The sequence below is a fragment of the Euleptes europaea genome, chromosome 13 (genome assembly GCF_029931775.1).
Source record: "Euleptes europaea isolate rEulEur1 chromosome 13, rEulEur1.hap1, whole genome shotgun sequence".
In the NCBI taxonomy this organism is placed as follows: domain Eukaryota; kingdom Metazoa; phylum Chordata; class Lepidosauria; order Squamata; family Sphaerodactylidae; genus Euleptes; species Euleptes europaea.
In genome coordinates this window covers 23,242,865-23,270,838 of record NC_079324.1, presented here as the reverse complement: position 1 = coordinate 23,270,838, position 27,974 = coordinate 23,242,865, and the positions used below count along the sequence as shown (strand labels likewise).

At 42.7% G+C, this 27,974-nt stretch overlaps 1 protein-coding gene and 1 non-coding gene across 2 annotated transcripts in view; one reads left to right on the top strand and one right to left on the bottom strand.

Annotated features, from left to right (window-relative positions):
• The window catches only part of DIAPH2 (diaphanous related formin 2), a 421,870-nt gene that overhangs the window by 32,648 nt on the left and 361,248 nt on the right, over nt 1-27,974 (top strand). The window contains exons 5-6 of the mRNA XM_056859236.1: nt 1,018-1,038; nt 20,843-20,982. Coding sequence (XP_056715214.1) covers nt 1,018-1,038; nt 20,843-20,982 — 161 coding nt within the window. The remainder of the gene's footprint in view (nt 1-1,017; nt 1,039-20,842; nt 20,983-27,974) is intronic.
• Nucleotides 22,076-22,150, bottom strand: TRNAV-CAC (transfer RNA valine (anticodon CAC)). Its single transcript has one exon. It is a non-coding gene; the product is annotated as a tRNA-Val (tRNA).

Genomic DNA, 27,974 nt, shown 5'->3' with positions numbered 1-27,974 from the left:
ATGTTCTTTTCCCCTACCCATTTCCTATTTTTCTACATGGTGCCCTGGATTGAAGATGCTTATTTTTCCTCTCTCTCACTGAGGCCTTTTATGCATGGCTGTTTCTCACATGGTTTCCCCCACCCCGACTACTTTTGGGCTTTGTTGTGATTATGCATGCATTTTCCGACCTTCAGAGGGTGCCACGTTCTCCCCCCGTGTTTATGTGCATTTTCCCTGCGTTTTCTGGATGCTGGCTAAACAGCATCCAGAAAATGCAGGGAAAATGCGTGGAGAGAGTGAAGTAATCTCTGATGGTTGGAAAATGCATGAAAACAAAGCCCTGAAGTAGTATGTGGGTGTGTGAAGGAAATAGACTCGTATAAAAGGCCCGAGTCTTAGGGTGCCAATGCAAAGAAAAGCAATAGTATAATCACATGTGCCTTTCAGTCTTGTAACTGGTTTAAGAACAAATTTCCAGTTTGAAAGGAGGTGGGATTATAAGGGTGAGAGAGATGTAGTACTGGAACATGTTACCTTCACAAGCACATTTAACTCGGCATTCAAATTTATTTTATTTCATCTAAATTTTAAGGCAGAAAAGTTAGGCATCCGTTTAACACAACATTTTCTTGAATTGAATATAGTTACTTCTGTCTTTGGGCTTTTGCAGCAGTCGGGAACCTACTCCAGTTCTCAATATACGAAGGACCTAATTTTGGCTGTGGACGTTAAAGTCCTTGCCCAATAAATGATTTTGTGTTTTGTTGATGTAATTGTGGAGCACCCCCCAATGCGTCTTCATCTTTTCATACTGAAATATGAATGTATACCATTAAAATTTCATTCCAAATCTCTGCTTCCACAGCTTATCGATATGACTGCATTTATGAACATTTTATATGTCTTAATATTAAAGATCCTTAATAGTTACTAACTACTAGGCACTTTGCTAGTTGTGTGAAATGCTTCAGCTTACTAATTCTTGCTTCTTCTTTTTTTTTACTATCACTACTCTCCGTTGATCACTGCATGCAGATTGTTGGAAGTAAAGTTCAGGTGAGTATAAATGTAACCTGATACAATTTGTAGATGCATGATATAACAGTAGGGGAAAAATCTGTAGGTTGCTTGTGATTGCAATGGCTCTTGCATGTTTCTCTTTAATCTGATAAAACTGGTTATTTTACTGTAATTCTAACATGAGGATTTATAGCAATGGAGTAGCTCTTAGGAACCATGAGTGGAAGAAAAATGGCTGCTAATGGTGTTTTGTAAGCTTGCGTTATATGCAAGCTTCATACTAATGAATGATTTATCTCTTTGGCTGCTTGTTCAAGAATGATGGTAATCATGAAGCTGCCTTATACTGAACCAGACCCTTGGTCTATCAAATTCAGTATTGTCTAATCAGACCAGCAGCAGCTCTCCAGGGTCTCAGGCAGAAGTCTTTCACATCACCTACCGTATTTTTCGCTCCATTAGACGCACCTGACCATAAGACGCCCCCTCCAGCTGGCCGTCGGGGCAGGGAAAGCCGGCTCGCGCCGTTCCAGCACGCCCAGCCGGCTTTGTGCGCCCCCCCCCGCCTCCCAGCTGGGAGGTGGGTGGGGCGCACAGAGCCGGCTCGCGTCGTTCCAGCACACCCAGCCGGCTCTGTGTGCCCCCCCTTCCCAGCTGGGAGGGGGGCGGGGCGCACAGAGCCGGCTCGCGTTGTTCCAGCGCGCCCAGCCGGCTCTGTGCACCCCCCGCCTCCCAGCGGGGCACACAGAGCCGGCTCGCGTTGTTCCAGCTCGCCCAGCTGGCTCTGTGTGCTGGAACGCCGCGAGCCGTCTTTCCCCACCCGCCTCCCAGCGCGCGCAGCCGGCTCTGTGCGCGCATTCACTCCATAAGATGCACAGACATTTCCCCTCACTTTTGAGGCGGAAAAAAGTGCATCTTATGGAGCAAAAAATACGGTACTTGCCTAGTCCTTTTCAACTGGAGATGGTGGAGATTGAACCTGGGACCTTCTGCATGCCAAGCAGATGCTCCAGCACTGAGCCACAGCCCCTTGCTATTGTACCTAGGAGACTCACAGGGGGCAGAATCAACCCCCCCCCCCCGCCCACTCACTCGCTTGGCCAGCCTCTCACTCACCAGCCCACCTGCTTGCATGGCCGCTGTCTGCCTCATGCAACTGCTGCTCTCACGGGTGTTTGCGCGTGGTGGCGTTTGCTCCCGGTTTCCCTTTCCTGAGTGCCACCCGCCGCGTCTGCCTGCCTGGCTCATGCAGAGGGGCATGTGGCGGCTCCCACTTGTTCTTGCTTGCCCCCTTCCTTGTCTGCCAGCCTGCAGCACCAGTATATTACACTGTAAAGATACCATCCACAATCCAATCAAATTTAAGCTATTTATATTAATTGATAGAGAGCCCCGTGGTGCAGAGTGGTAAGCTGCAGTATTTCAGTCAAAAGCTCTGCTCACGACCTGAGTTCGATCCCGACGGAAGTCGGTTTCAGGTGGCCGGCTCAAGGTTGACTCAGCCTTCCATCCTTCCGAGGTCGGTAAAATGAGTACCCAGCATGCTGGGGGTAAAGTGTAGACGACTGGGGAAGGCAAACATAGTCTGCCTAGCAAACGTCGGGATGTGACGTCACCCCATGGGGCAGTAATGATCTGGTGCTTGCACAGGGGACTACCTTTACCTTTATATTGATTCATGGAGTTCGTATTTTTAACTCTGCCTGCATTATCTCTATTTTTTCCAAGCTCTCTATGTATATGTGTAAAGTGCCATCAAGTTGCAGCGGACTTATGGCGACCCCTTATGTGGTTTTCAAGGCAAGAGACTAGCAGAGGTGGTTTGCCAGTGCCTTCCTCTACCTAGCAACCCTGCTATTCCTTGGTGGTCTCCCCTCTAAATATTAACCAGGGCTGACCCTGCTTAGCTTCTGAGATCTGTCGAGATTGGGCTATATACTATGCTGCCTTCTCTCCCCAAGCTATATATACTTAAATATTGATATGAGCTATTGTGCCTTCTGATCTCTTCTGTTGCAACTTTGAGCTAATGATAGTTTAGAATAAAATAGTAAAATGTGTGGACAAATTTTTTCTGTGTATAAATTGCCTTAGGTAGAGGGGATCAATACTTACTGGGGAATGGAAATATGTTATGAATCATGTGGTAGTAGTGACATTTAGGAAGAGACTGCTGGTAGATGGCCAACATCTCTTGAAGGATGAAAAAAAAAGCAATCTGACTCATATTCCTATGCTATAGCTGTATAAGCCTTGTTTATTTTGAATAAAACAAGTACTGCACGTTGCTTTGAACTCTAGCTAAGATCTAATGATATGGTGATGCTAGCACCAAGAAGAGGTTGTGTTCCCCAACCAAGCAGCTGGACATGCATTGTTGAAGGATGTTCCTGAAACTGAATTGGGATTTGCTACTTATATACCTTGGGGGTTGTAAGAGGGAAGTGAGTGTACAGAGCTGGGTATGCAATTATTTGAACCCTTACCTGCATACTGCTAGAAATCAGCATTTGTTATTGCATAAACAGAATAAACTGCAGTACTGCAGTCAAAACCTCTGCTCATGACCTGAGTTTGATCCCGCCAGAAGTCAGTTTCAGGTAGCCAGCTCGAGGTTAACTAAGCTGTCCATCCTTCCGAGGTTGGTAAAATGAGTACCCAGCTTGCTGGGGTAAAGTGTAGTTGACTGGGGAAGGCAATGGCAAACCACCCCATAAACATAGTCTGCCTAGTAAACGTCGGGATGTGACGTCACCCCATGGGTCAGTAATGACCCGGTGCTTGCACAGGGGACTACCTTTACCTTTAAGACATAATTTAAAAAACAGCAACAACAACCCAATGCTTACTTAGACAGTAGCTTAATAGGAGTTGAATATTTGCTACCCAGCCCCATTCTGTATACTTAACACCCTGTCATGTAATTCACATCCCCTTTCAGTTAAATTTCAGGTTGTCCAGATCCTTTGGTTGTGTCCTACCCAACCGCGTAGAACATTTTAAAAAGTGCATCTTATGCAGAGTAGTCTTACTTGCAAGGAGATGGTCTGGTGCTAGTGGCCCGAAGGGAGGGCTTGTGAAAGATACTTGGCTTGGGTATGGGGAGGGGGTTTCTTCACTTGCATCCTCTCCACCAAAGAGAATTAATGTCCCCATCCTCCTTCCTTCCTTCACTGTCTTCACAGCCACTGGCCTAGAGAGAGGAGCTATCTCGACATTGTTCTCCTTGGTTTTGTGCCGCAGGAGTTTAAATAGCACCTCCCAGCCCCTGCAAGCCCTCATATCCTTTTCCCCTGGGACTGGCCAGTCTTGGGCTCTCCACCCTCCTTCCTTGGCTGGGTGGAGTCTTGTGCCATTCCCTGGTGTTCCATGGCCTTTTGGGGCACCTGGACCACTGTTGGGCTGTGTGGCTGTAGTCCCACCGGTCTCTAGATGGTGCTTTACTATTTTAAAATGACTCTTTTAGAACAATGTTAAAAATGCTTTTTAACACCACAAAATGGCTGCTGTGGGAGGTGGAGCCACATCCAGAGGAAGTTCAAATGGGGAGGGGCTGTGGCTCAGTGGTAGAGCATCTGCTTGGCATGCAGAAGGTTCCAGGTTCAATCCCTGGCATCCCCAGTTAAAAGGGACTAGGCAAGTAGGTGATGTGAAAGACCTCTACCGAGACCCTGGAGAGCCACTACAGTAGACAATACTGATGGACCAAGGGTCTGATTCAGTATAAGAGAGCTTCATGTGTTCATGTGTGAAGGCAAAAACTCTAGTTTATCAACACCTTACTGACACTGAGCTGCAGAATGATACAGCTCTCCTTCTATGCTTATACAGGCCTCTAAAGTCATGGGTGGGAATCTCTGCTTCACCAAATTTAACAACTAGCACCTTCTCTAAATACCGATGGGCTTTCTCTAGAGCTCAGTTTAATGCCTTTCCATTAGCCCTGCTTAGTAGAAGATTCCAACGCTGGCCTGTGGAGGCACGGCTATGCCCCTGCATTGCAAACGCGATCGAGTCAATTGTTCATATTTTACTAAACTGTGAATTTTATAGGGATCTCAGAAATCACCTAATCTCGCCTCTGCTGTCCAGGTTCCCTGGATACACTAGCCACTCCAGTCACAATAGCATTTTAATGGTGAATTTTCTGCTTGAAGACAAGAATCCCACCATCTCACATACAGTGGCAAAGTTTTGCTGTATTGCTACCAGAATACAGAGATCGTTGTTGCAGGGTGAAACAGCTTGCTAATTATACTATTGTACAATTGTGTAGCATTGTGATTGCTTTCTTATTGTTATGCTGGTCAATGACTGAATTTAATAAATCTAATCAGTCTGGTAGCAGTATTTTGGATCCGTTGTATTTGCTGAACCATCTTTATGGGCAGCACCACCTAGAGTGTACTGCTGTAGTTTAATCCAGAGGTCACCTAGAACAAGCTTGACGGTAACTTGCTTTCTGCAAGATAAACAGCCCATTCCTGAGCTTTTTGGCAGCTGGGACGGTGTAGCTGTCGTGGTGCCTCCAAAGATGTTCCCCGGCAGCTTAAAGGCTTTAAAAAGCCTTTTAAATTTTTATTTTGGGGAAATGAGCAATTTGGCCCCATTGAAAATAGCGAGGCTGCACCAGCAAAAAGCTGGCGCAGCAACTCTGTTTCGGAGGGGGGCATTCCTGGCCCGAAAGGGGTCAGGAAGCTGTCTACTGGCAGCTCCGCCTTCCAGAATGCCCCAGGAACGCCCCTGGGATGCTGGTGTGGGGCTTTGTGCCGGTGGGACGGCTGTGGAAGGCCAAGCCCGTGTCCCTGGGCCACGCTACCATGGTCCCAATGCTGGTGTCCCTATCTCTCCTGGCGGTGCAAGTGGCCCTGGCTCTGGCACAAACAGCCCAGAGCTCTTTCCAGCCAAGAGCTCAGGAATTGGCTGCCAGTCTGTGAATTGGCCAAAACGGGAACTAGGAAACATAGGTCACAACCAGCACTTGAGATTCATGCTGGATCCAGCATCTCCGTGTAGTTGAGAACAAAATCATTCAAGAGGTATAATGCCACCCAAGACATCCCAGTCCACAGAGTCACCCCCCGCACCCCACACACACACTATTACTTTTGTTTTGTCTGGGCTGAGCATGAATTTATTCACCCATTACGGAGCTGGTACATTGCCTCAGCTACGGAAGATGGAAATGAGGGGGGGGGGGAGTTGTTATGCTTCTTGCTGACACCATATTCTGTAACTCCAGTGACTTTACTCAGCATCTCTATGGAGATGGGAGGTAATATTGATTCTTGTGGAGCCTTAAGGGACAGTTCTCAAGGGAAGGCGGCATTTCCCCAGGTCACCTTCTGGAATCTGTCACACAGGGAGGAACAGAACCAACTTAGTAGTGCCTTTAGGGCTGAAATGTGCAATGTTCAGTGGTTTCAGACCCTGCTCAGAGATCTATGAAACTTAAAATATTAGTGGGGGAGAAATTTCTTGGTGGTGGGGGTTTCCTCGTGTGCCTTTTGGAAGAATGGAGGTCAAAGGAACTTGAAAAAAAAACATATGTTGTAAAGAAGGGATAAATTTTTGGGTAGACAGCAATGTCTCCCCCTCCCCATATTTCCTAAAGCAGTTCCTTTTTTTTTTTTTGTTAGTCCCTTACGGAATAGCATTTTTTAAAATTATTGCTACCTATGTGGTAGGTTCAAGTCCAGTAGCAACATAAAGATCAATAAAATATTGGGGGTATAATATCGTACCACACAGGAAGTTCAGAGGGTAGCCGTCTTGGTCTGTAGTAAAACAGCTAGGTTCAAGTGCAGTAGCATGAGATTGTCGGGGTATAAGCTTTCGAGAGTCAAAACTGAGCTACCCTCTGAAACTTTCTGTGTGGTAGGGTATTTCAGAAGCACAGTAAATATCTCTTCCCTAGAAAGTTTGAGTTGCTTTACATAGTAACTATTCCTTCACTTCTAAAAAATATTGGCAAGTGTCTGATGGTTCCAGAAATAACCATAAATATAATATACAGTCATACTGCAGATGAAGACAAGCATGTTTTAATAACTTGTATTGCCGGTTTTGCATTTTAATAACAAATATTCTAATGCCAACCAGAGTATTTGTGTTGCGAATGTGATTTTTTAATTGCTAGTGACTTTAACCAGTCTTCTAAAGCTAAGAACTTAAATATTGGTATGTAACACATTCAAAAGTGAGATTATTTCACTTTGGTATAAATAGTCTCCTTATTATTTGAAATGAGTACCGGTATATGCATTTCTGTATGGTTCATTACAGATAAGCAACTAAATAATAAAATGGGGAATATGGAAGGTGATTCGACTGTCATGTCTGAATATTGTGTTAAAAGAAACAGGACCAAGCTTTAGCACTTCAAATTAACATGTCTACAGCAAAGGAAGATGAGCAGAGTAATGCTGATAGGCTGCTGCAAGCAGAAAGGAAATTGGGAGACAGTAATCCTGTTAAAAATTATCCACTATGAACTAGGACTAGGAATTGAAATATGCAGGTGAAAGCTTTGAAAATGGATTCTGAAAGCCATCATTCAAGGATCAGTTTAAAAAGAATTGAAATGGGAGATATGCTTGAATTACCACTGCACATTTCCAAATAGAAAAAATGTACAGGTATAACAGTTATTGGAAAAAGATGGTAGAGTTTGTGTTTTTGTTTGTTTTGAATATAACTTTCCAGTGCTTATTCACATAGTTGTACGTGGTTGCGTGACTCAAGGAAGTGTTTTTCAGAGACTGCTTTATGCCATCATCTCAATTAATTTACATATTTCACAAGGCCGTGTTTAAATGCCTTGTGGGAGAAGAAAAAAAATTCTAGCTCCGAAATGAAATCCTCTCTTAGCTTTTGCCAATTCTTGATAGTGCTACCAGAAGGATTTAGATTCTGAATACTTCTAGTGATAAGTACCAAACAAACTCCAGAAATCACTGGATATAGAAAACATTTCACTCAAATATATGCCACGTATTTTCCATCCATTTCCAAGGAAAGGAGATATAATGCAGAGTAAAATGCTGATTCTTTGAAATCTTTCTCTGTAGCTGACTCTATCTGTTGCCCTCGGCTTTAACAGTTTCATTATATAAATGAGTATAGGATTTTGTAGTATAGCATTTTGTATTTTTAGTACAGAGGTACTAAATTACTAGTCAGTTGTGTGGCACGGTGCCCACGTTGTGCCCCTCCAGCCTATGGTGTGGCTGCTACTCACAGCGCCTGTTTTCCGGAGTTGCTGTTAGGAACGGGCAGATGGTGCACCTGCTGAGGCCCGCAATCTAGTAGGGTGGAGATACTTGCTTGATCTCCCATTTCCAAGTTAGTAGAGGAAGCAGAGCACAAGGGAGTTGTTCTGTTGCCTAACTCAGACACTTCTCCCTGTTAGTCTAAAGCCACCTGCGACACCGCAGTGACTCCGTGTTAGACTGGTCAGCACTGATGGGCCTAAATGAAGGGGAAAAAAATCACTCATGGCTTAGAATAACTACAAGGGAGGGAGGTAGAGAGAAAAAAGGCAGTCACATTGGGCAGCTCCCCCCATTTTGTTTCAAAGCACTAAGGCAGACAGAATGGGTGTGAGTGCAGAAGGTTTGGAGTGGTGAACTCTGATCTGGAGAACCGGGTTTGATTCCCCACTCCTCCACATGAGCAGCAGAGGCTAATCTGGTGAACTGGATTTGTTTCCCTGCTCCTACACACAAAGCCTGCTGGATGACCTTGGGCAAGTTACAGTTCTATTAAGAGCTCTCTCAGCCCCACCTACCTCACAGGGTGTCTGTTGTGGGGAGGGGAAGGTAAGTTGGTTTGAGTCTCCCTTAAGTGGTAGAGAAAGTCAGCATATAAAAACCAACTCTTCCTTCTCTTCATCCTCTTTTTCTTCTTCAAGAAGAATAAAAATAAAAAGTTGTTTTTTATACTCTGCTTTTCTCTTCCTTTAAAGGTAGAGAAAATCATCTTCCTTTCACCTCCCCACAACAGACTTTGTGAGGTAGGTGGGGCTAAGAGTTCAGAGAGAACTGTGACTAGCCCAAGGTCACCCAGCAGGCTTCACGTGGAGGAGTGGGGAAACCAACCTGGTTCTCCAGATTAGAGTCCACCGCTCTTAACCGCTATACCACACTGGCTCTCTTGGTGGAGTAAGGTTACTTTTTCAAGGCAGGTTTTCCGTTCGGTATAGTGCAGTGGGCTCAAAATCAATATATTGCAAGTAATTCTTTAAATTGGACCTTAACAAGAAGTGTCTGTCTTAATATGACTTGTCTTGTAAATCGTCACTATCTCAGTGCTGGTGCTGGAGGCAGAATACCTTGATCAAGCATGTCTAACTGCTTGAAGATACACAAAAAGGATTAAACAGCCTGGTGTGATCCCTGATATAATTAATTACCAAACATATACAAATCCTGTTAGAAATGCTATGGGTGAAAAGAGACATGAAAAATTCCTGACCTATCTTCATTAAATGCAGCCAGAGACCATACAAAGCTAAGGAGCTTTAGCAGCTGCCTATTAATAATAACCAGTCTTCTGAGATAAACCAACTTCCTGCCACTTACCAGACCACTGAGATAATTCATTTTCTTTGGTGAAGATATTTTCTTATCCTTCAAGGTTTTGAGCCTTGAAGGCTGATTTGCTGATACTCGAACACCAGAATACCCTCTTTGAATTATATAGCTCAGCTGCTATTTTTCTGCAATGCCACCACCTCAACAGGAAGATGGAATTGTTGTCAAAACCTCTATCTCATGGTTTTGTTGCACTGCGAACAAGACATGTATTCATGCTGTATTAGCAACTAGACAAAAGGACAGTGAAGCAGCAGACAGCCTCCAGGGGGGGAAGGGCATGCAGTATTGATGCTTCTTGTTACCCCAGTGGCTCATCAGCATCCTCCGGTTATATGAAAAAAGCCCACAAGAAAATTGCCCACAGAAAACCCCCCACGTTTTTTAAATCATCAATCAGTAAAAACAAAACAAATAAATAATATTAAGTATTCAAATGTGAGTATTTTTCTGTGTGGGCTTTTCCCCATGTGGGCTTTTCCCCGTGTGGGCTTTTTTGTGTTGGCTTTTTTCCGTGTTGGCTTTTTTCCATGTGGGCTTTTTTCTTGTGTGCATTTATAACCGTGGGGTTTTTTTTGTGGGCAATTTTCTTGTGGGCTTTTTTCTTGTTACCGCATCCTCCATGGGGAGAGGGTGGGAATGCATGTTTTCTGCGCATTCTCTGCATCCCTGATCCAGTCTAGGTTGCAGGTTATGGTCATGGAGGCTTGCTATTCCAGAGATCACAAACTAGGGAAGGCAGTCCATCCCTGCAATAACTCTCCTGTTACTTCTAGGCAAAAGTAGTGAAAAAGAGATACTTTTTCAGTAGTCTGCTTCTCACTCAGATACCCAAAGGGAGCCAGCATGGTATAGTGGTTAAGAGTGGTGGTTTGGAGCAGTAGACTCTGATCTAGAGAACCAGGTTTGATTTCCCACTCCTCCACATGTGCGGTGGACACTAATCCTGTGAACTGGATTTGTTTCCCCACTCCTACACATGAAGCCATGGGTGACCTTGGGCTAGTCACACTATCTCATTCTCACCTACCTCACAGGGTGTCTGTTGTAGGGAAGGGAAGGTGATTGTAAGCCGGTTTGATTCGTCCTTAAGTGGTCGAGAAAGTTGGCATGTAAAAACCAACTCTTCTTCTTCTTCAAAGTAATTCTCTATGCCTCCCTTTACATCAGCCTCAAGCATGGATGTTACTGGATGCAGGTGGAACTCATACTGTTCCAGATTCTTTCTCAGGGAAAAAGAGAAGATTTTATTTGGAAAGCAGCATCACTGCTTGAGAGGAAAGGAAGGGACGTTATTGGGAGGAAAGACCCATGGGGACTATGCCGAACAGTCCAACAAAATAAAACCTGATGCAGTGCTGTCTAGCAAGTTGCACTCAAGTTAGTCCATAGACTTAAAAACACATCTCCCAATACGTTGTGTCCTTTTCATGCTTCAGAGGAAAATGTGCATGGAAGCTGCTGTCGCCCTAGGATTTTAAAGACACCAACAAAGCTTACACCTCTCACCTTGAGGATGAAGCGGACACTTTGCTGGGCAGAAATACTGCAAAGTGTTATTGCTGTTTTCTATTCCCCCCCCCCCCACCATCAAGTCACAGCTGAGTTACGGCAATCCCGTAGGGGTTTCAAGGCAAGAGATGTTTGATGGTGGTTTGCCATTGCCTGCCTCCTCATCACGCCCCCGGTATTCCATGGAGATCAAATATTCAACTTCCTCATAGTGTGAATAATTTTTTTAAATAGCTGAAGCCTGACTTGTAGTACAATCCTAAACACCGTGTTAGTCTAGGATCTGAGAGACCTAGGTTTGAATTCCCACTCTGTTGTGGAAGCTTGCTGGGTAACGTTGGCCAGGTCGCACTCTCAGCCTAACCTACCTCACAGGGTTGTTGTGAGGGTGTGTGTGTGTGTTAAGTGCCGTCAAGTCGCTTCCGACTCATGGTGACCCTATGAATCAGTGTCCTCCAAAGTGTCCTATCCTTAACAGCCTTGCTTAGATCTTGCAAACTGAGGGCCATGGATTCCTTTATAGCAGGGATGGGGAACCTCAGGCCCGGGGGCCGTATATGGCCCCCAAGGACATTTTTTGTGGCCCTCGGGAGCTCCAGGGCCCTGCTGTGGAGGCGGGCCCAGGGCGGCCCTCCCCAAGGGTGTTCCTGGGGCCACAGCGGCGCCCTTTGGACCTCCTCTTGCTGACTGTCAGCTGTTGAGCAGCGAGAGGGAGGGGGGGAAAGAGGCTGGCGGCTCCCGGCGGCAGAGCATGCATGCGGGAGCTGATCAGGCTTTGGGGGGGCTTTTGTGGACTCTGGGGGGGAGGGCATGGAGACTGGGGTCCAGTCACGCGGGGCCAGCGTGCGCGGGTGTGTGTGTGTGAGGGGGAAAGGCTTTTCTCTCTTTTCTTCCTCTTTTTCTGTCACTCTTTCTCCTTTCTCTCCCTCTTTCTCCCTCTTTTTCTGTCTCTTTCTTTGTCTCCCTCCGTCCTTTTCTTTCTTTCCCTTCATCCTTTTCTTTCTTTCTCCCTCTCTCTCCATTTCTTTCTCCCTTTCTCTTTCTCCCTCCCTCCCTTTTCTTCTTTCTCTGTTTTCCTTCCTCCCTTCCTCCCTTGCCGATCGACTGTGGGCTGCGCCCCCCCGGCACCTCGTTTGCTCGGGCCCACCACTGGCTGCCCTCCCGCCTGGGAGGGGGGGAACGGGGGCACCCTGCAGGCCTTCTCTGTGTGGCGTCCCCTGATGTTGCCAACCTCCAGGTGGTTGCAGAAAGAAACAGCACACAGCCCAATATTGCAATAAATAGAAGCTATTTAGTAAATTCAAAGTAATTAACAAAGGCAAAAATGTATACAAGCCTTAATTACATGACACAAATATGAAGGCAGGAATCAAACTCCAATACCACAGTCCAAGGATAGATTTCAGAACTGAATAAGTCCAATTCAGGTAAGTGTCAAGTAGCAGTGTTCCCGTCTTATTACTAGCGGAATACCACCGTCATTCCAGGATGCTTTAAATGAAACAAAAAGTGTTCCACATACGGTTGCTCCACCGCTGTTTCAAGAGTACAGAAAGCAATATAGCCGCAAACGGTTACTCCACCGTAGCTCCAAAGTAATAAAAAAACCAAAACGATACTTCCGGATCTCGTGATCGTTTCGCGATAGCTTCTTCAGTCGTGAATTCTTATAGTTTATACATGGTATTCAAACCTAAACCAAAACATTATATAAACCAATGGTGATATCTTATAATATACAATATATACAAACAAACAACAGCCAAACCATCTTACAATATAACGTAGCTTACCAGTTAGTGACCAGCGACCCATGTGGGCTTCTTACTATCTCTGATAGCTGGTAATAAGTAAAGTACTGATACCTTATTATAAGCAGAATAGTTCTGTCTACACAGCTGAAGGGAATCATGGTCTTAAAGGAAACAAGTCAAGTCAAACTCGCTATTAAGTCCTGAAGGTGACAATGATTTAAATAAATGAATGTATCTCAATTCCTGCTGGTGTAATATTTTCACGATGTCTTCTTGTTGAAAAGGACGAGGTCTATATTGGCACAAAGCAAAAAACAAAACATCATTTTCCGAATGGCCATATTGTAAATAATGTTCCGTGAGCGGCGCCTCCAGGGTCCTAGAGCGGATCCTGGCTCTGTGCTCACTGATTCGTATTTTTAATTGGCGGGAGGTGGAGCCAACATAAATTTTTAAACAGGGGCACAGGACCGCGTAGACGACATTTTTGGATAAGCAATTAGTAAATTGTTGTAAAGAATATTTAAACTTGATGCTGGATGAGCTGACCTCCTTAATGGGGAGGCTGAAAGGGCACAACGCGCATGTGCCACATTTGTAGTGACCTTGAACGTTAACTCTTGGTTTGCTCACAGGGCTATCAGTGCAAACCAAGAAATTACGTAGCGCTTTGGTCTTTCTCAAACCAAAGGTAGGTGGTTTGGAGCAGCCTGGAATATTGAACAAAATGTGCCAATGGCGTCTAATGATGCGTTGAATTTAATGAGTTAAATGGTTAAATTGAAGGGAGGCAAAAATGCCAGTGGGGTCCTCTTCTTGAACTGGGGACGATTCCAAAAGTGATTTCCTATCCCTAAGAGCCACTCTATCAAGGGCTGAAGAAAGAACAGAGTCATCATAACCCCTTAGTTTAAATGTGCAACATAAATCTCGTGCTGCTAGACGGAAGTCTGATGTGAACGTGGAATTTCTTTTCAGCCTAAGAAGTTGGCTGAAGGGTAGGTTTCGGCGCAAGTGCAACCTCCAGGTGGTGGCTGGAGACCTGGCAACACTAGCCTCTCCCCCCACCGGGAGATCTACACCTGGTATGGCCCCTGAATGATGTCATAAATGTGCAAATGGCTTTGGCAGGAAAAAGGTTCCCCACCCCTGCTTTATAGTGTCAATCTATCTCTTGTTGGGTCTTCCTCTTTTCCTGCTGCCTTCAACTTTTCCAAGCATGATTGTCTTTTCCAGTGACTCTTGTCTTCTCATAATGTGTCCAAAGTACGACAGCCTCAGTTTAGTCATTTTAGCTTCTAGGGTCAGTTCAGGCTTGATTTGAGCTATAACCCACTGATTTGTTTTTTTTTGGCAGTCCAAGGTATCCGTAACACTCTCCTCCAACACCACATTTCAAAGGAATCTACTTTCTTCCTATCAGCTTTCTTCATTGTCCAGCTCATTGTGAGGGTAAAATGGAGGAAAGAAGAATGATAAAAACTACTTTGTGTACCCAGTGGGGAGAAAGATGGGGTATAAATTAAGTAAATAAATAAAAATTAAAAATACCCTTCTGAGCCCATTGACTACAGTGAACTTAGAAAGGTATAACTTTGCTTAGGATTGTATTGTTATCTATCTATGTTTATTAAATAAACATTTCTCATTATAAGATATCAAGATTTGCAAATCCTTGGATTCCCCCCCCCCCCCAAAAAAAGGCTTGAGATAATCTGGTTGGCACCTGATATCCATTTCAGGCTGTTACCGCGCTAGGAATTCCCAGCAATGTATTAGGAGTTTGAAAATGTTATAAAAAACATTGCTTTAAAGGGATTTTTGGATGCCACGGCTAAAAAATGGTTGGAAGACGTCTTCACAGCTAAAGGGGCCAAACAAAGTGCGAACAGTATTTTTTATAACCGTTTCAAACTCTTAATACATCGCAGGGAATACCTAGTGTGGTAACAACCACAGTTTACTAATGTAACAGTGCATTTACAATGTGTAACAAACACCAAGGCATTAAAAAACCATTATCATAAATAGTTGCTGTATTGAAAACCACCATTTGGAGGAACCAAGCGATCCATAACGAACGACATTTAAAAGCCTTATGGGTTTAAGTGACCAGCATAGAAGCAAAACAAAATAAGGTAAATTAGAGCTTTTGTGTTTGCCAGAGCATCAAGCAGTTGACAGTAATTCAAACAGAGCAGAGTAGCCAATTTTCACTGGGAAACACTAGGAGTTGTCACCAAGCATTATTGACTACATATTTGGTATATGTCATGGAATAACTTTTCATGTGGTATCTACCATTTGTCAAAACCAGATTCCAAAAGACTTGAGTAATTCAGTGTGTCTATACTATAGGTTCAAACCAGTTTCAAAATCTGCTTCCTGTTGTGGTTTGCAATTATGGAATCATGGAAATGGTATCTCCCTGTGGAGACGAGTCTCTTCATTTTCAGCGCAAACTTCCAGTGTTCTTTGGGAGAGCCGTGGCACTTGACAGTGGTTTTCTACCATTGATAAGATATCTTTTGTTCTAAATGATTTTAAGTGTTGAAAATCACAATCTGTGATGCATATTTGAGTTTAAAGAGCTGAAATATAAATTAACAGTGCAGTCCTGAAGGGGGTAGTTGGGGGTGCCCAGAGACGGCACAGTCGTGCCACCTCCTGAGTGGCTCGCAGGGCCAGAAATGCCAGCTGCAAAGGTAATTTGAACAAAACCCCATGGAACTCCTCCATTGAGTGTCACGAGGCTATGCCAAGCTTTGTGCAGGCTCAAGCTTGCGCCTGCGAAAGGGGGCATTCCCGAGGCAGTAGGGTTTATAGCGCACACCACCTCCTTAGCCAACCCTGTTAACAGGAGAGATCAGGGGTCGAGCCGGGGGGGGGGGCTTTTGCATGCAAAGCCACCGTCCCAAGGCGGTTACTTGAGGAGCAGTGTGTTAGGTCCATGTGTGTGTATTTGCATTCACGTGCCCCGGAGCCACCTAAGTTCTGAACACGCAGGCAAGGCTTCCGAGTACGCATGTGGTCTAGTGCCCAAAAGAGACATGCCTCGAGCAGGGAGGAGAAACCGTGAGTGTCTCTCCAGGGCCGCGTTCTGTTCCCACAAGCCAAGCGTCCGTAGCTTGTCTAGCAGCAATGGCGAATGGGGGAATAGGCCAGGAGGTCTGACCCCTCTATGGGGGAATCATAAAAGGGATGCCATGGGGTGCTGTGGCCAATCAAAAAATGTGGAGAGGATGCAAGCCAAGCAACCTTGCAGCTAAAATCTGCACACACACACCCCGCCCGAGAACTAGAGAGCAGCAAATGTTAAATATGTTTTTAAAGTGGGACCCAGAAGAGTTGCTATGAGGCAAACTGAGGATGCCTACATTTTGTGTTTTACAGACAGACCAAGCAAATGTGATCCTTATCTCATCTGTTGGGAATCTGAATCCAGAAAGCAGTTCTTGAATACTAGGTACTTTCCAGGTCTGGGAAACACCCCAGGAATGCCTCCATCAGAGCCGGCATGAGCCCTTGTGTTGGAGGAACGTTGCTAGGGAGGCTGCGGTAGTGCCCGAGCCTCGCACTGCTGCGCCACTGCCCCCCGGAGCTACCATAAGTTTCCCTGCACCGGTGTTGGTGCCCACATAGCCGGCGCCAGTGGCACTAACCCTGGTATAGGTGTGATGCTGGCTCCAAAGACCTTCCAGCTCCCCCATTCAGGATTACTCTTTAAGTATGGGGTTAAGGCTAGACAAGGAATGTGGAGTTCTTAGCTTGTTCAATAGGAAGCAGTTCCGAATTAGTTTTGAAGCTTGATTGGCTGCAACATTGTCACTTATTTGTGATTTTTGGTGGTTTTCAAATACTTTTTTGGGGAGGTAAATTTCATGGGTGGAAAGTTGATGCTGTGGTGAACCACTTTGTTGAGGCATTTTGCTATGGTATAATCGAGAATCCATTCCTATCTATACAACTTGAAACGCCTTTCAAAAACCTCACAACTTTTTGAAAGTAGATTGTTTTTTTTTCCAGTTTAAAGGACTTTATTTGTTCTTCACATTTGAATTTGACTTTTAGAATCGACAACATTGCCAATGCATTTTAATGAGCAATGGGATAAATGTTGGATGTTGAACAGTCTAATGTTCAGAAGAAAAGTTGCAAATGAGGAATGTTAATGTGAAAACTTCATTTTGAAAATATGTAAAATAAAATAAATAATATGGAAGTCAAGGCTTGAAAAGAGAATTTTTTTATACACAAAACGAAGTGGAGCACATTAAGAAGATGTTTGTTAAAAAAAATGAACAAGCAGTATGAAGAAGTAAATTGTATGAAAGGAAGAACAGTATTTTTTCATCATGAAAAATATTTTCTGTTTCTTTAAATCTCATTAATGCTTAGGCCAAAAGTACTACGTGATATAGCTTGCTGGCTAATGTGCATTTGCACATTTCAGATCGTTTCAGCAGACAGTGGAACTGTGGCTTAAAAAAAAGCTTATTCAGAACACCACTTAATAGAAAACTTACAGGCTGTGGAAAGGCTGGATCAGAGAATTAACAGAGGCTAACTGTTAACGTTTCTTTGGAGAGTGCCCCAATTTTTTTACCTTTTTAAAAAACAGCTGTAGAGATGATGCATCTACCTGATATGCTTGAAATATAAACTAGTTTTCTGTTACATCTTGGATTTATAGTTATAATATAAATCAAAAAGTAGACTCATGCCCTAAGTATGCACAATGAGGATAAAGTGGTAGTTAAATTAATTAAAACATAGTGGTTGGTTTTTGGATGCAGATTAGAAGAAACAGTTTTTAGTAGCATTTGTAATGGTTATCCCCTTCCACTGTGCATAAAACGTCTTTGGAGATCTTACCTGTAAAATGTTTTGCCAAAATTTTATTACTACTATTACTTAGTTTTATAGCACTTTACGGAGTACATTTTTGCAATTCTTTACAAAGCTTTACAATTTTCATTTATCTTCACACCATCCGTGTGAAGCAGGTTGGGTGAGAGGGAGGAGAGAGCAAACTTTTTAATTCTCCAGTAACATTTTTGTTGTGCTAACTTTTAAATTCTAAATTATTTCAAGCGGGGGAGGGATCTGAAACAGATATCAAATTATGCATATGGGAAGAAGATATGAATATTTTCTCTGAATTATGCTGTGCATATTTATGAGAGCTGGTATAATGCTGTGGCTAAAAGGGTACACTTTGAGCCAAGAAATCTCCAGTTCAAATTTCCCTTAGCTTCATGTCTTACTACATGCCTTTAAGGTAAGCCACTGTGTCTCTGCTACCAGTGTGTATTGTACAGGGACAATAAATCAGATCCTCTTTACAAGGCTTTTTGTAAGGTTTGCTGATAATTTATGTGAAGCATTGTGAACAGTTGAAATCCCCTGTATAAATGTTAAGTACAACATGCATTAAAATATGCAATAACTCAGTCCTAAAGTAGAATTTCACTAAACTGTCAATGTTTATGGCTATTTAAAAGAGAAGTGTACCTATTAGTTCTTTGGGAAACAAATTGAAAAATAATTTTCCTGAGGCAAAGCAGTGCAAATGTTTTCAGGGTGGCAGTTCTTTTAATGAAAAGAAATGAAGCAGTCTAGCATTTGACTGAATAAGATAGAAGTAATTATGATGATGTCGACTCATTATAAACCACTGCATATTTTAACCAACTCATTCCTGCATTCAGGCAGTCTTTTGGTAGAAGAAGTACTTCTTACCTAAATGATCTAAATGAACATTTGCGTTGCAGTTAGTTTAATGCGACATAGCCTCCCAATTATGCTGCTGGTGGACACATTTTTGAACTGTGATATTTTCTGATTTCTCCCCCCCACTTATATTTTGTCTATAATTATCTTGATTCTTTGTCTTATTGGAGACAAACTTGTTAAGGAATAGGCATGAAAAATAGATGCTTTGATATATTTTTGATTACATTTGTCTGTCTATTGATAATGTTTTAGCCATTAGGGACTTTTTAAAACAAAGTATTTTTTTTTACAAAGAATTAAGCATATTTTAATTACTGTGCATTTCTAATAATCCTATCTCTGTGTCAGCCATTTGAGAAGTTTGCTCAAATACAATTTGGACTTGAGTAGCTGATAAAATATTACATGTCTTGTATGCCGCTTCATGTGCTATTTAAACTAACATGGTAAGCCGTTAGAACTTGATTGGTCCTAAAAGGAGCTTGTATATCAGTGTAGTAGGCAAGCACCTAAATAATTTATATCAATTATATTAATCGATCATAGAGGTTAGATTATAATTATCCAGAGAGATACAGCAAAAGAAACACATGAAATTGCCTTATACTGAACCAGAACCTTGGTCCATCAAAGTCAGTATTGTCTACTCAGACCTGCAGCGGCTCTCCAGGGTATCATTCAGATGTCTTTCACATCACCTACTTGCCTAGTCCCTTTAACTGGAGATGCCAGGGATTTAACCTGGGACCTTCTGCATGCCAAGCAGATGCTTTACCACTGAGCCACAGCCCTTCATTATTAGCTAAGTATATTCTCAGCATTCTGGCCCTTAAGATCAATAACAATGTAAATATGTAAAGTATTACAGAGGATAAATGTATACATGTGACCTCACAGAAAACAAGCACCTTTGAACTTTTCTTAGTTTTCTTTCTGGGATGTACCTGTAATAGAGAACCAGCATTGTAGAGGGATGCTTACTGATTTTACTCACAATGGAAGAGGCAGAAGGAGCAAACACATGCATTTATGTGCGGGTAGGTCACAATAGCGTTGCAGCGAACATAGGTTGCTCACTGTTATGGCCCGCTCAGTGTCCATTCACATTACATGCTCTTTCCCCTTCCATCCTTTTCATTGTAAGCATTATCAATGGGTGATGAAGTAGTACCTCCCACTGCATTTAGACCCATCATCTCACGGGACCGCTGTTAACTAATTTGAAAAATGTGCTTGAAATCAGTAATGGCTTTCGTCAGTTTCATAGTAATTTGGGTTACTAAATTCACACGCATCTTGTACTACTTTTGAAGATTCTGGCTTTGCTCTCTTGGTGCATTTTCATATGTGGGTTAAGAGGAAATCCAGTACTCTAAACATCATTTGTCATCATCCCCTCCATATAAACATCTTTACTTGTCCGGCAATTGATACGTGCTACTGAAAAAATTGATACTCATTTTGGACAGCTGTGACAGTTTGATCAGCTTACAACTCCCTTATTTTTTAAAATAAAATTCTGAATTGTGATGTTAATTTTCATTCACATTCATCCAAATTATAGTTTGCATAAGATAAGAGAAGGGACGGGCAGAGGATATAAAGGAAGCCGATGTCTTTTGGGTAGATTTGAGTGATGCATATTGATCAAAGTAGGTAAACATGATTTTAAGTACTCATAAGGATAAATATTAAAAAAATCACTTTCTAATTTAATCATTATTGCAAATCAAAGTAGAAAGGTTATCATTACAGCAGGTAGTGATAGCCAATTGCCTTTGTTAATGTGTTGAACAGCTTTGGTTATGCATTTAAGCATGTTGTAGCTTGCAAGTCCCACACCCAGTATGTCCCAAGCATGTTACTGTTATTTCGAGTAGTATGTGTAAACATAGCGATAGTTTGAAAGTGAAATTCTGCTGTTTTGGTAAATGATTGAAGATACTTAAACAATGGGCCCCCATCCAATACAGAGCTAAACTCACTCACTGAAGACTGTGTACTTAAACACATTTAACTGTTGGATTGTGGCCATCATTTCCTCTGATAAATATACAAAGGAAATGTGTGGTGATACAGGCTGTAGCTTTAATGTACTTGCAAGAACTAGCTGGTAAGAAGGGAATACTGAATATGAAAGGGGGAAAGTCTAGCATTTATTTTAATGTGTTCATCAAATGATGAGTGGCTCTTGTGCTTTTGTTGCATTTAAAGAAATAACACATTCCCTTTTTTCCTATTAAGGGAGGACTGAAAAACAGTAAACATGAGTGCACTCTATCATCCCAAGAATACGTCCATGAATTACGGTCAGGTATCTCAGAGGAAAAACTACTCAACTGCTTAGAGTCTTTGAGAGTGTCTCTAACAAGCAATCCAGTCAGGTGAGTTTGGGAAATTATTCTCCAAGGAAGTTTCCGTTGGTGATTTGTAGTATGACAAGAGTTATGAGTTCCATGTCAAAATGCTAAACGTAGAAAAAATACATCTCCCCCCCCCTTGTTCTCTTGGAGTATTACTGGTATACAATCCTGTAAAGCGGTAAACCTTTAAAAACAAAATCGGCACTTTCACACGATAAAAAATTGCAGCTCTTATTCTGGTCCCAACCATTGCTAATCAAAAACTTGCTTGGGTGGGCATTCTTGTGACTAGAGCAGTTGCATAAAAGTCTCCTTTTGTTAAGAATCTGGAGGGACATTTCTGACCTCTGAGGTGGAACGATTGACCAAATTACTTACCTCTGGTGGTCTGCAAGTTTCAAAACTGAAAAACGGAGAACTGCCGATGAGTACGCTGTGAGCAGATTTCTATGTGTCCCCTTATGATCTGGTTCCTGCAAATGAGCTTTGGTGGATTCAAAACATGTTTACTTCCTGCTTGTAACTTCAGAGTTGGAAAACATTGAGGTTTATCAAACAAGCTTCACAGGTGCCTTCTGTTACAGATGAATGGATATGCTTTTAGAATAACACAGGCTTATCTGTTTGGATTTGGCAATAAGATCCCAAGCTACCTTCTAGGAAGGAGGGTTGACATTTTTACTGGATGGGGGAAGGGGCCACAAGAATCCGCATGCCAGATTTGTCCACTTGCCCCCCCTGTAATTACCTGATAAAGTATTCCTGGACTTCACCCCCCTTGCACCCAGTACTTCAATTTGCACAGAGTAGTAATTTTGGTGCAGAGTGCAAAAAAAGGCCTTTAATCTCTCCTTTTGAAGTGATTGGACAAAAGTTGCCTTGGAGGGAAATTTTGAAGTAGCACCGACTTCTGATTAGCCCAGGAAGAGAACTCCCAGGCTGGAAGGAAAGACCTTAAATAGGGAAGTGAGCGCACATGAACACATGAAGCTGCCTTCTGCTGAATCAGACCCTTGCCCCATCAAAGTCAGTATTGTCTACTCACACCAGCAGTGGCTCTCCAGGGTCTCAGGCTGAGGAATTTCACATCATCTACTTTCCTGGTCCCTTTAACTGGAGAGGCCAGGGATTGAACCTGGGACCTTATGCATGTGGAGCAGATGCTCTACCACTGAGCCACAGCCCCTCCCCCTGGAGGTCTGGCATGTAGCTCTGTGTCATGTCTCCAGCAACTCCTTGGTAGACTTTCAAATTAGGGGAGAAGGGGTTGCCTTGAACTAATCCCTAGGGAGAGAGGAATTCAGACATTGTAAGGATATCTACTTAGCCACTGCATTTTTTCTTTTTCTTTTTTCTAGTCTTCTGCATAATTCTACCTGACTAGATGATTCTCAAGTATCTATGCTTTCTAGAATATATGTTCAGTCAATAAAGCTTTAAAAAACCTGTTCTCTGGATTTTGGAATGAGACCTCTTGGATTACAACCTAACTGCAAGCCTGCTGTTTGAGTTTCACACATATGCAAGGGACATGGTGCTGAACTGGACAGCTCCTTCAGAGAGAAAGGGATGGGTGACCTCTGCACACAAGCACATTTCAGAAAGACAACAGAGAGGCAGGCCAATGGCATCCTGGATCAATAGCAGGACCAGTCTAAGGAGACAGTGAGTCCAGAAGTGAGACTTCCCCCACGTTGATCAAATCCTCACGATTTTAGGGTCTCTTTGTGGTGGCAGACTATCTAATTTTATCCCGAGGGAAAAACCAATCCTTTTTAAAAAAATAAATAAATCTTGCTCCAGGCAGCCCCAGTGTGCAGTGCTTGCAACTCTAAGACAGCCGGGGAAGCCAGGAATAAGGGTATGGTTGCAGGTACTTCTTTCGTCTCTAACAGGCGAAGAAGAGGAGGAGGAGGAGGAGGAGTTGGTTTTCATATGCTGACTGTCTCTTACACTGAAGGAAGAATCAAACCGGCTTATAATCACCTTCCGTTCCTCTCCCCAGAGCATACACCCTGTGAAGTGGGTGGGGCTGAGAGAGTGTGACTAGCCAATGTCACCCAGCTAGCTTCATGTGTAGGAGTGGGAAACAAATCCAGTTCACCAGATTAGCCTCCACTGCACATGTGGAGGAGTGGGGAATCAAATCTTTGAGTCCACCGCTCTTAACCACCACACCACGCTGACTCACCTTTAAACTAAAGGTGGACCATGCTTGCTTGATGTAAAGATAAAGAGGCGGAACATGGCCAGGTTAACTCATCCCTTAAACTTTCTGTGGTAATATAATGCAATATGCTGCCAAATAGTTGTGTGGCATTATCTTTCTGCTCCTTTTGGCCATTCCAGATCCTTAATGACTGCCTACTTAAAATATGTCCTTACGTCTGTTCTCAATCAGAAGCAGCAATTCTTGCAAATATGCAAAAAATTGGGTTTCCTTCATGCTAATTTCCCACGGCTCTAAACATAAGATTAGCATGATCTGTATACTGAATATGGACCCTCTATGGATCATAATATATGGGAAACACTGAAGCTTTCACCCTGGCTCAGCAGCATTTTCGCGGTTCTGTTGATAAGAACCCCCAGTTTATCTCTGCTTTTCACATCGCTCTGTTTGTATCCAGTTGAGGGATTCTTGGGTCTGGCTTTGTGTTGCATGCTATTAATCCCTGATTGACACTTGTATGAAAAGTGTATTCCTTGCCTGTACTGCTGATAACAGTGCAGCTCACATGGTATATACTGAGAAAAATATGTTAACTTTGTGGTGGTATGGGGGGAAAGAGGACAGTACTTCCTTCTGCAGATGGTTTGGAAACTTGCCATGTAAATATGGCCTTGACGTGTTTGATCCGAAATAAAGGCAGAGGAAGGTGAACAGAGTCCTCTGAGACACGTTTTGAGAGATCCAACTTGCCGGAGTTGTTCTGCCTGCACCATCGCTTCATTGTTTTCCTTGCCTTCTCCATTAACTGCTCTTGCATTCGCTTCACGAATAACCATTATCTGTTCTGTTGCCTGCTTTGTGTAAAAGTTTCCCGTTTTTCCTTTTTTGTTGTCATCCGAGTCTTAATTGTCTTTTGAGTGAAATGGCTCTGCTTGGGCTTATCTTTCTCTTCTTGTACTCTCAGTTGCTGTTATAGTTTCAGCTGCTGTCTTTGTTCAGATGACTTTCAAATCTTCCTTTTAACAGCTATTTGCATTCTGCATTGTTGAGCTCTATCGGGGAAGTATCATTGGTACTACATTCTGTATTCTCAGATACTCGGGTTCAGGCTTAGACAAGGAGAAATTAGCTAAACCAATCTTCTGCTCTGATTGTGACTAGAATTGTGTTGGTCTCCTTTTTCTCTTTGGATATATGAGTGTTAGGACAGAAGAAGACGATGATTGGTTGGTTGTGCTTCTTCTTTATATTCCCACAATCTTAGTATTAGTTCTTGGTCCTATTTTTTTCTTGCTTTCCCTTTACCTTATTTAGTAATGAGACTTTAAAAACTTCCCCTTGTTTACCCCTGCACCACACACTATCATCTCACTGTTTCCGTCCATTTTAAATCATCAATCAGTGGGCACATGTTAGCAGAATGGGAAAGCCAAGAAAGGGGAGGGGAAGGTTGGGTAATTAGTCAGTACAAATAAAGGAATTTTTTCCACTCCTTTCAGAAACTTGACCAGTGTTGCTAAGTTTAGTGCTGGCATCTCATTTGCTAAATGTCACACGCTTTCTGCCATGCTGAAGAGTTTTTCCATCTAAGTTTCAGTGTATGGGAGGATTCATGGCTTACTGTTGCTATTGAAGAAGCCATTTGACTATCACATTAGCTATTAGAATTCACAGGCAACAATGAGCTGCGATTTCCCATGTTAATGGTATGCAGCCAAGGATTAAGTTACAAGCAGAGAAGTCCAAGGAATCATGGATAACAAGGTTGATTCTCCGTTACACCTCCCCCAGAACATAGTGATAATACAAATGAACCACACCGAATGGGATAAGGTTCCATCCGGTTGGTGATCCTGGTTGGTGATTCCAAAGTGATAATAGCTTAACAAAGTTGAGCGAGCCCATAAAACAATTTTATGCTGAACTAAATCTAAACAAGACACTTTAATGCTTCAGTGTTCCCATGTAGAAGTGGGGTAGTGAGACTAGGTAGGGGATACAGCATCCTTCATTTGATCTTCTGTCATAATCCGTAGTTTTGAGCTTCTGAGTAGGTCTAGTGAATGCTTATTTTTTTTATCTTCCTGCTATGCCTTTCCAAGTGACTGACACAGGTTACAAAGTCATAAAATAACATTCACATAGCAGCAATGCTGAATCCTTTCTCATATACGTAATAGGATCAAATAGAGTATAGGAGCTTGAGGAAGTCATGAACTTGAAGCTCCTAAAACTTAAAATTTAAAGGTGAAACTTAAAGGTGACAGAACACTGTACAGACCATCTTGTGGAGAGCGTTTTATGTTTGAAGCGTCAACGCAGATAAGGCCCTGCCCCTTGTAGTCTTCTCGGTTTGTCTGGGGCTGTCCTGAGAACAAGCCTGGACTCTGAAAATAGGGGAGGGGCCCGTCCATTTGCATCCCAGTCTTCTGGCTGCATCACTGCTCTCGTGGTACCCAGGAAAATGGGGATCTTGGACCCCTGACGGTGGACTTTTCCAGTTCAACATTTCTGTATTCTTAAGAGTATTACGAGGATTATTGTTTTATTATCATATGGTCATTTCACAGAGCATTAAAGGTTACTGACAATATAATGTAGAAGCAAGAAAGAAGGCATATGTTTCAGTTTATTTAAATGTTATGCATAATGCACAGCTTGGTAGATCAGAAAGCAAGGTTGTAAATAAGATTGCCTTCGACAATATCAAGATTTTTTTACCTTGGCTCTTTTTCTTTCCATTTTCAAATGTTTTTTAATTTCTCCAAGGACCTTTGAATTATCACTGTTTCATTTAATGTTCAGTGATTTGGGTTCTGCTGTGAGATTGCAAGTGGATATGAAACACCATTAGAGAGAAATACAGTCTACTGTATACAATGTATAAGCCTGAACATTAGCCTCTGGCATTGTAGAAACAATCATAGAGATAACACAACAAACATTGGACAACTTCACATGAGACCAGTTGCCTGGGGCATGCTTAGATTTCCACATGAAATTTGTTTCTTTTTACAAAAGTCACAATTTGTTTGGGAAGAGCAAACTCTTTAATAACATTGTTTGACTTCAGTGGACACCTGGGATGATATGAGCAACTCCTGCTGGTTTCATATATCTTCTTACCTGAATTTGAGGAGGGTCTGTGGCTCAATGGTAGAGCATCTGTTTGGCATGCAGAAGGCCCCAGGTTCAATCCCCGACATCTCCAGTTAAAGGGACTCGGCAAGTAGGTGATGTGAAAGACCCTGGAGAGCCACTGCTGGACTGAGTAGACAGTACTGACTTTGATGGCCCAAGGGCCTGAGTCAGTAGAAGGCAGGTTCATGTGTTCAACTGTACTTTACCCTGATTTATTAGTAGTAGGTAAAATAAAAGTGGAAGGTGTTTTGGAAAGTTTACAGTTTATCTTCAGTCTTCTGTGCAGTTCCACATTGGGACTGCATATGCACAGGCCTGCCCTGGGAGAAACCTTTCTAGCTTCTGTAGAGGTGCCTTCCAGAGCCAAAATTGAAAGGGTATCTGGCATCAAAGCTGTCCTGTGGCTTTAATGAGCTCAGACAAGTCAGCAGCAATGTCATGTGCTGCACGGGAGCTTTCTTCAAGGTCCAAGTCAGTTGCATCATCACACTTGATTCTTACTTCGGATCCACACAGGCACCGTTCTCGGATCTGATGATCCTGCACAGGAGTGCCTCGGAACTGCCTCCGAAGAAAGCGAAAATGAAGAACAGGCATTTGGAGAAGATGTTGGTTCCGACACAGCCGATACATTCGGAAAGACCTCTTCTTGTCCAACCTGAGATCTCAGATCTGATAGTTCTGGAGAAGGATCCCTTATTAGCCCTGTGCACACCTTCTTTGCACCTCTGGGATTCCAGTATATGTTGGGGTAGAAGAGTTTCCAGAAAAACAAAAAATGTTTGTGGTGGAAGAAGTCATTGCAGTAGCCAAACACCCAGAACCTAAAGATATCCTTTCACATAAGGTGGAATGTTTCTTTCAGGTAGATCCCCCCACCTCTTTTGCATAATGAATAACACCAGTGCAGTACCATTCTTTTATAAAGCTGTGTTTTGAAACAAAGGTATTAGAAATCTGAGTTTCATACATTTTAAAAGAAAACACTTAAAATAATAATTGATAGCTTTGTATCGGGGGTAATATTCTATCCCAAGATGTCTCTGTCTGCGGTAAGGCAAATGTTTCCCAGAAAGGGTTCCTTGGGTTGTTAGGAGGGTCTGTAGCTCTCCATAGCATTTAAAAATGTTTCCCTGGATCAATATTTTTTTGGGGTGGGAAATCCATGAGATATTTTTTATTCCAATACATTATTTGGACTGGGGTGAAAAAAGGCACCCCCGAATTTAAAAATCAGTAGATTTGGGTGCTAAACAAATGTCCCAGAAAAGTATATACTTTGATGAAAAAAGCATTCTCTTTTTAAGGGCTCAGAACTATACACCCCTGTGTTTAGAGTCAATATTATTGAGACTGTATTGCTTATGTCTACCAGGATCCAAGATTTGATTGCACACCTCATAAGGGTGTGCAGATTCTTAGAAGAAACAAACTGTCTTCAGCTAATCTATATTTATATTTGTTCTCCTTTCTTTCATGAACTACTTAATAAGTTGTCTGAAGTGAAATTGATACTCATGGGCATGACTGTGTTCTACTTATTTGGTTGCATGTGTTGAATATTATCACTTGGAAGGGGAAAGTGGTGTTGAAAAAGATGATTTCTGTATGAAACTGTTAAAGGTTGCACTGCATGTGTTTTTGCTTTCTGAGCGGTAATTCCTATAATCAAGTAATATTAACATGACATAGCGCATAG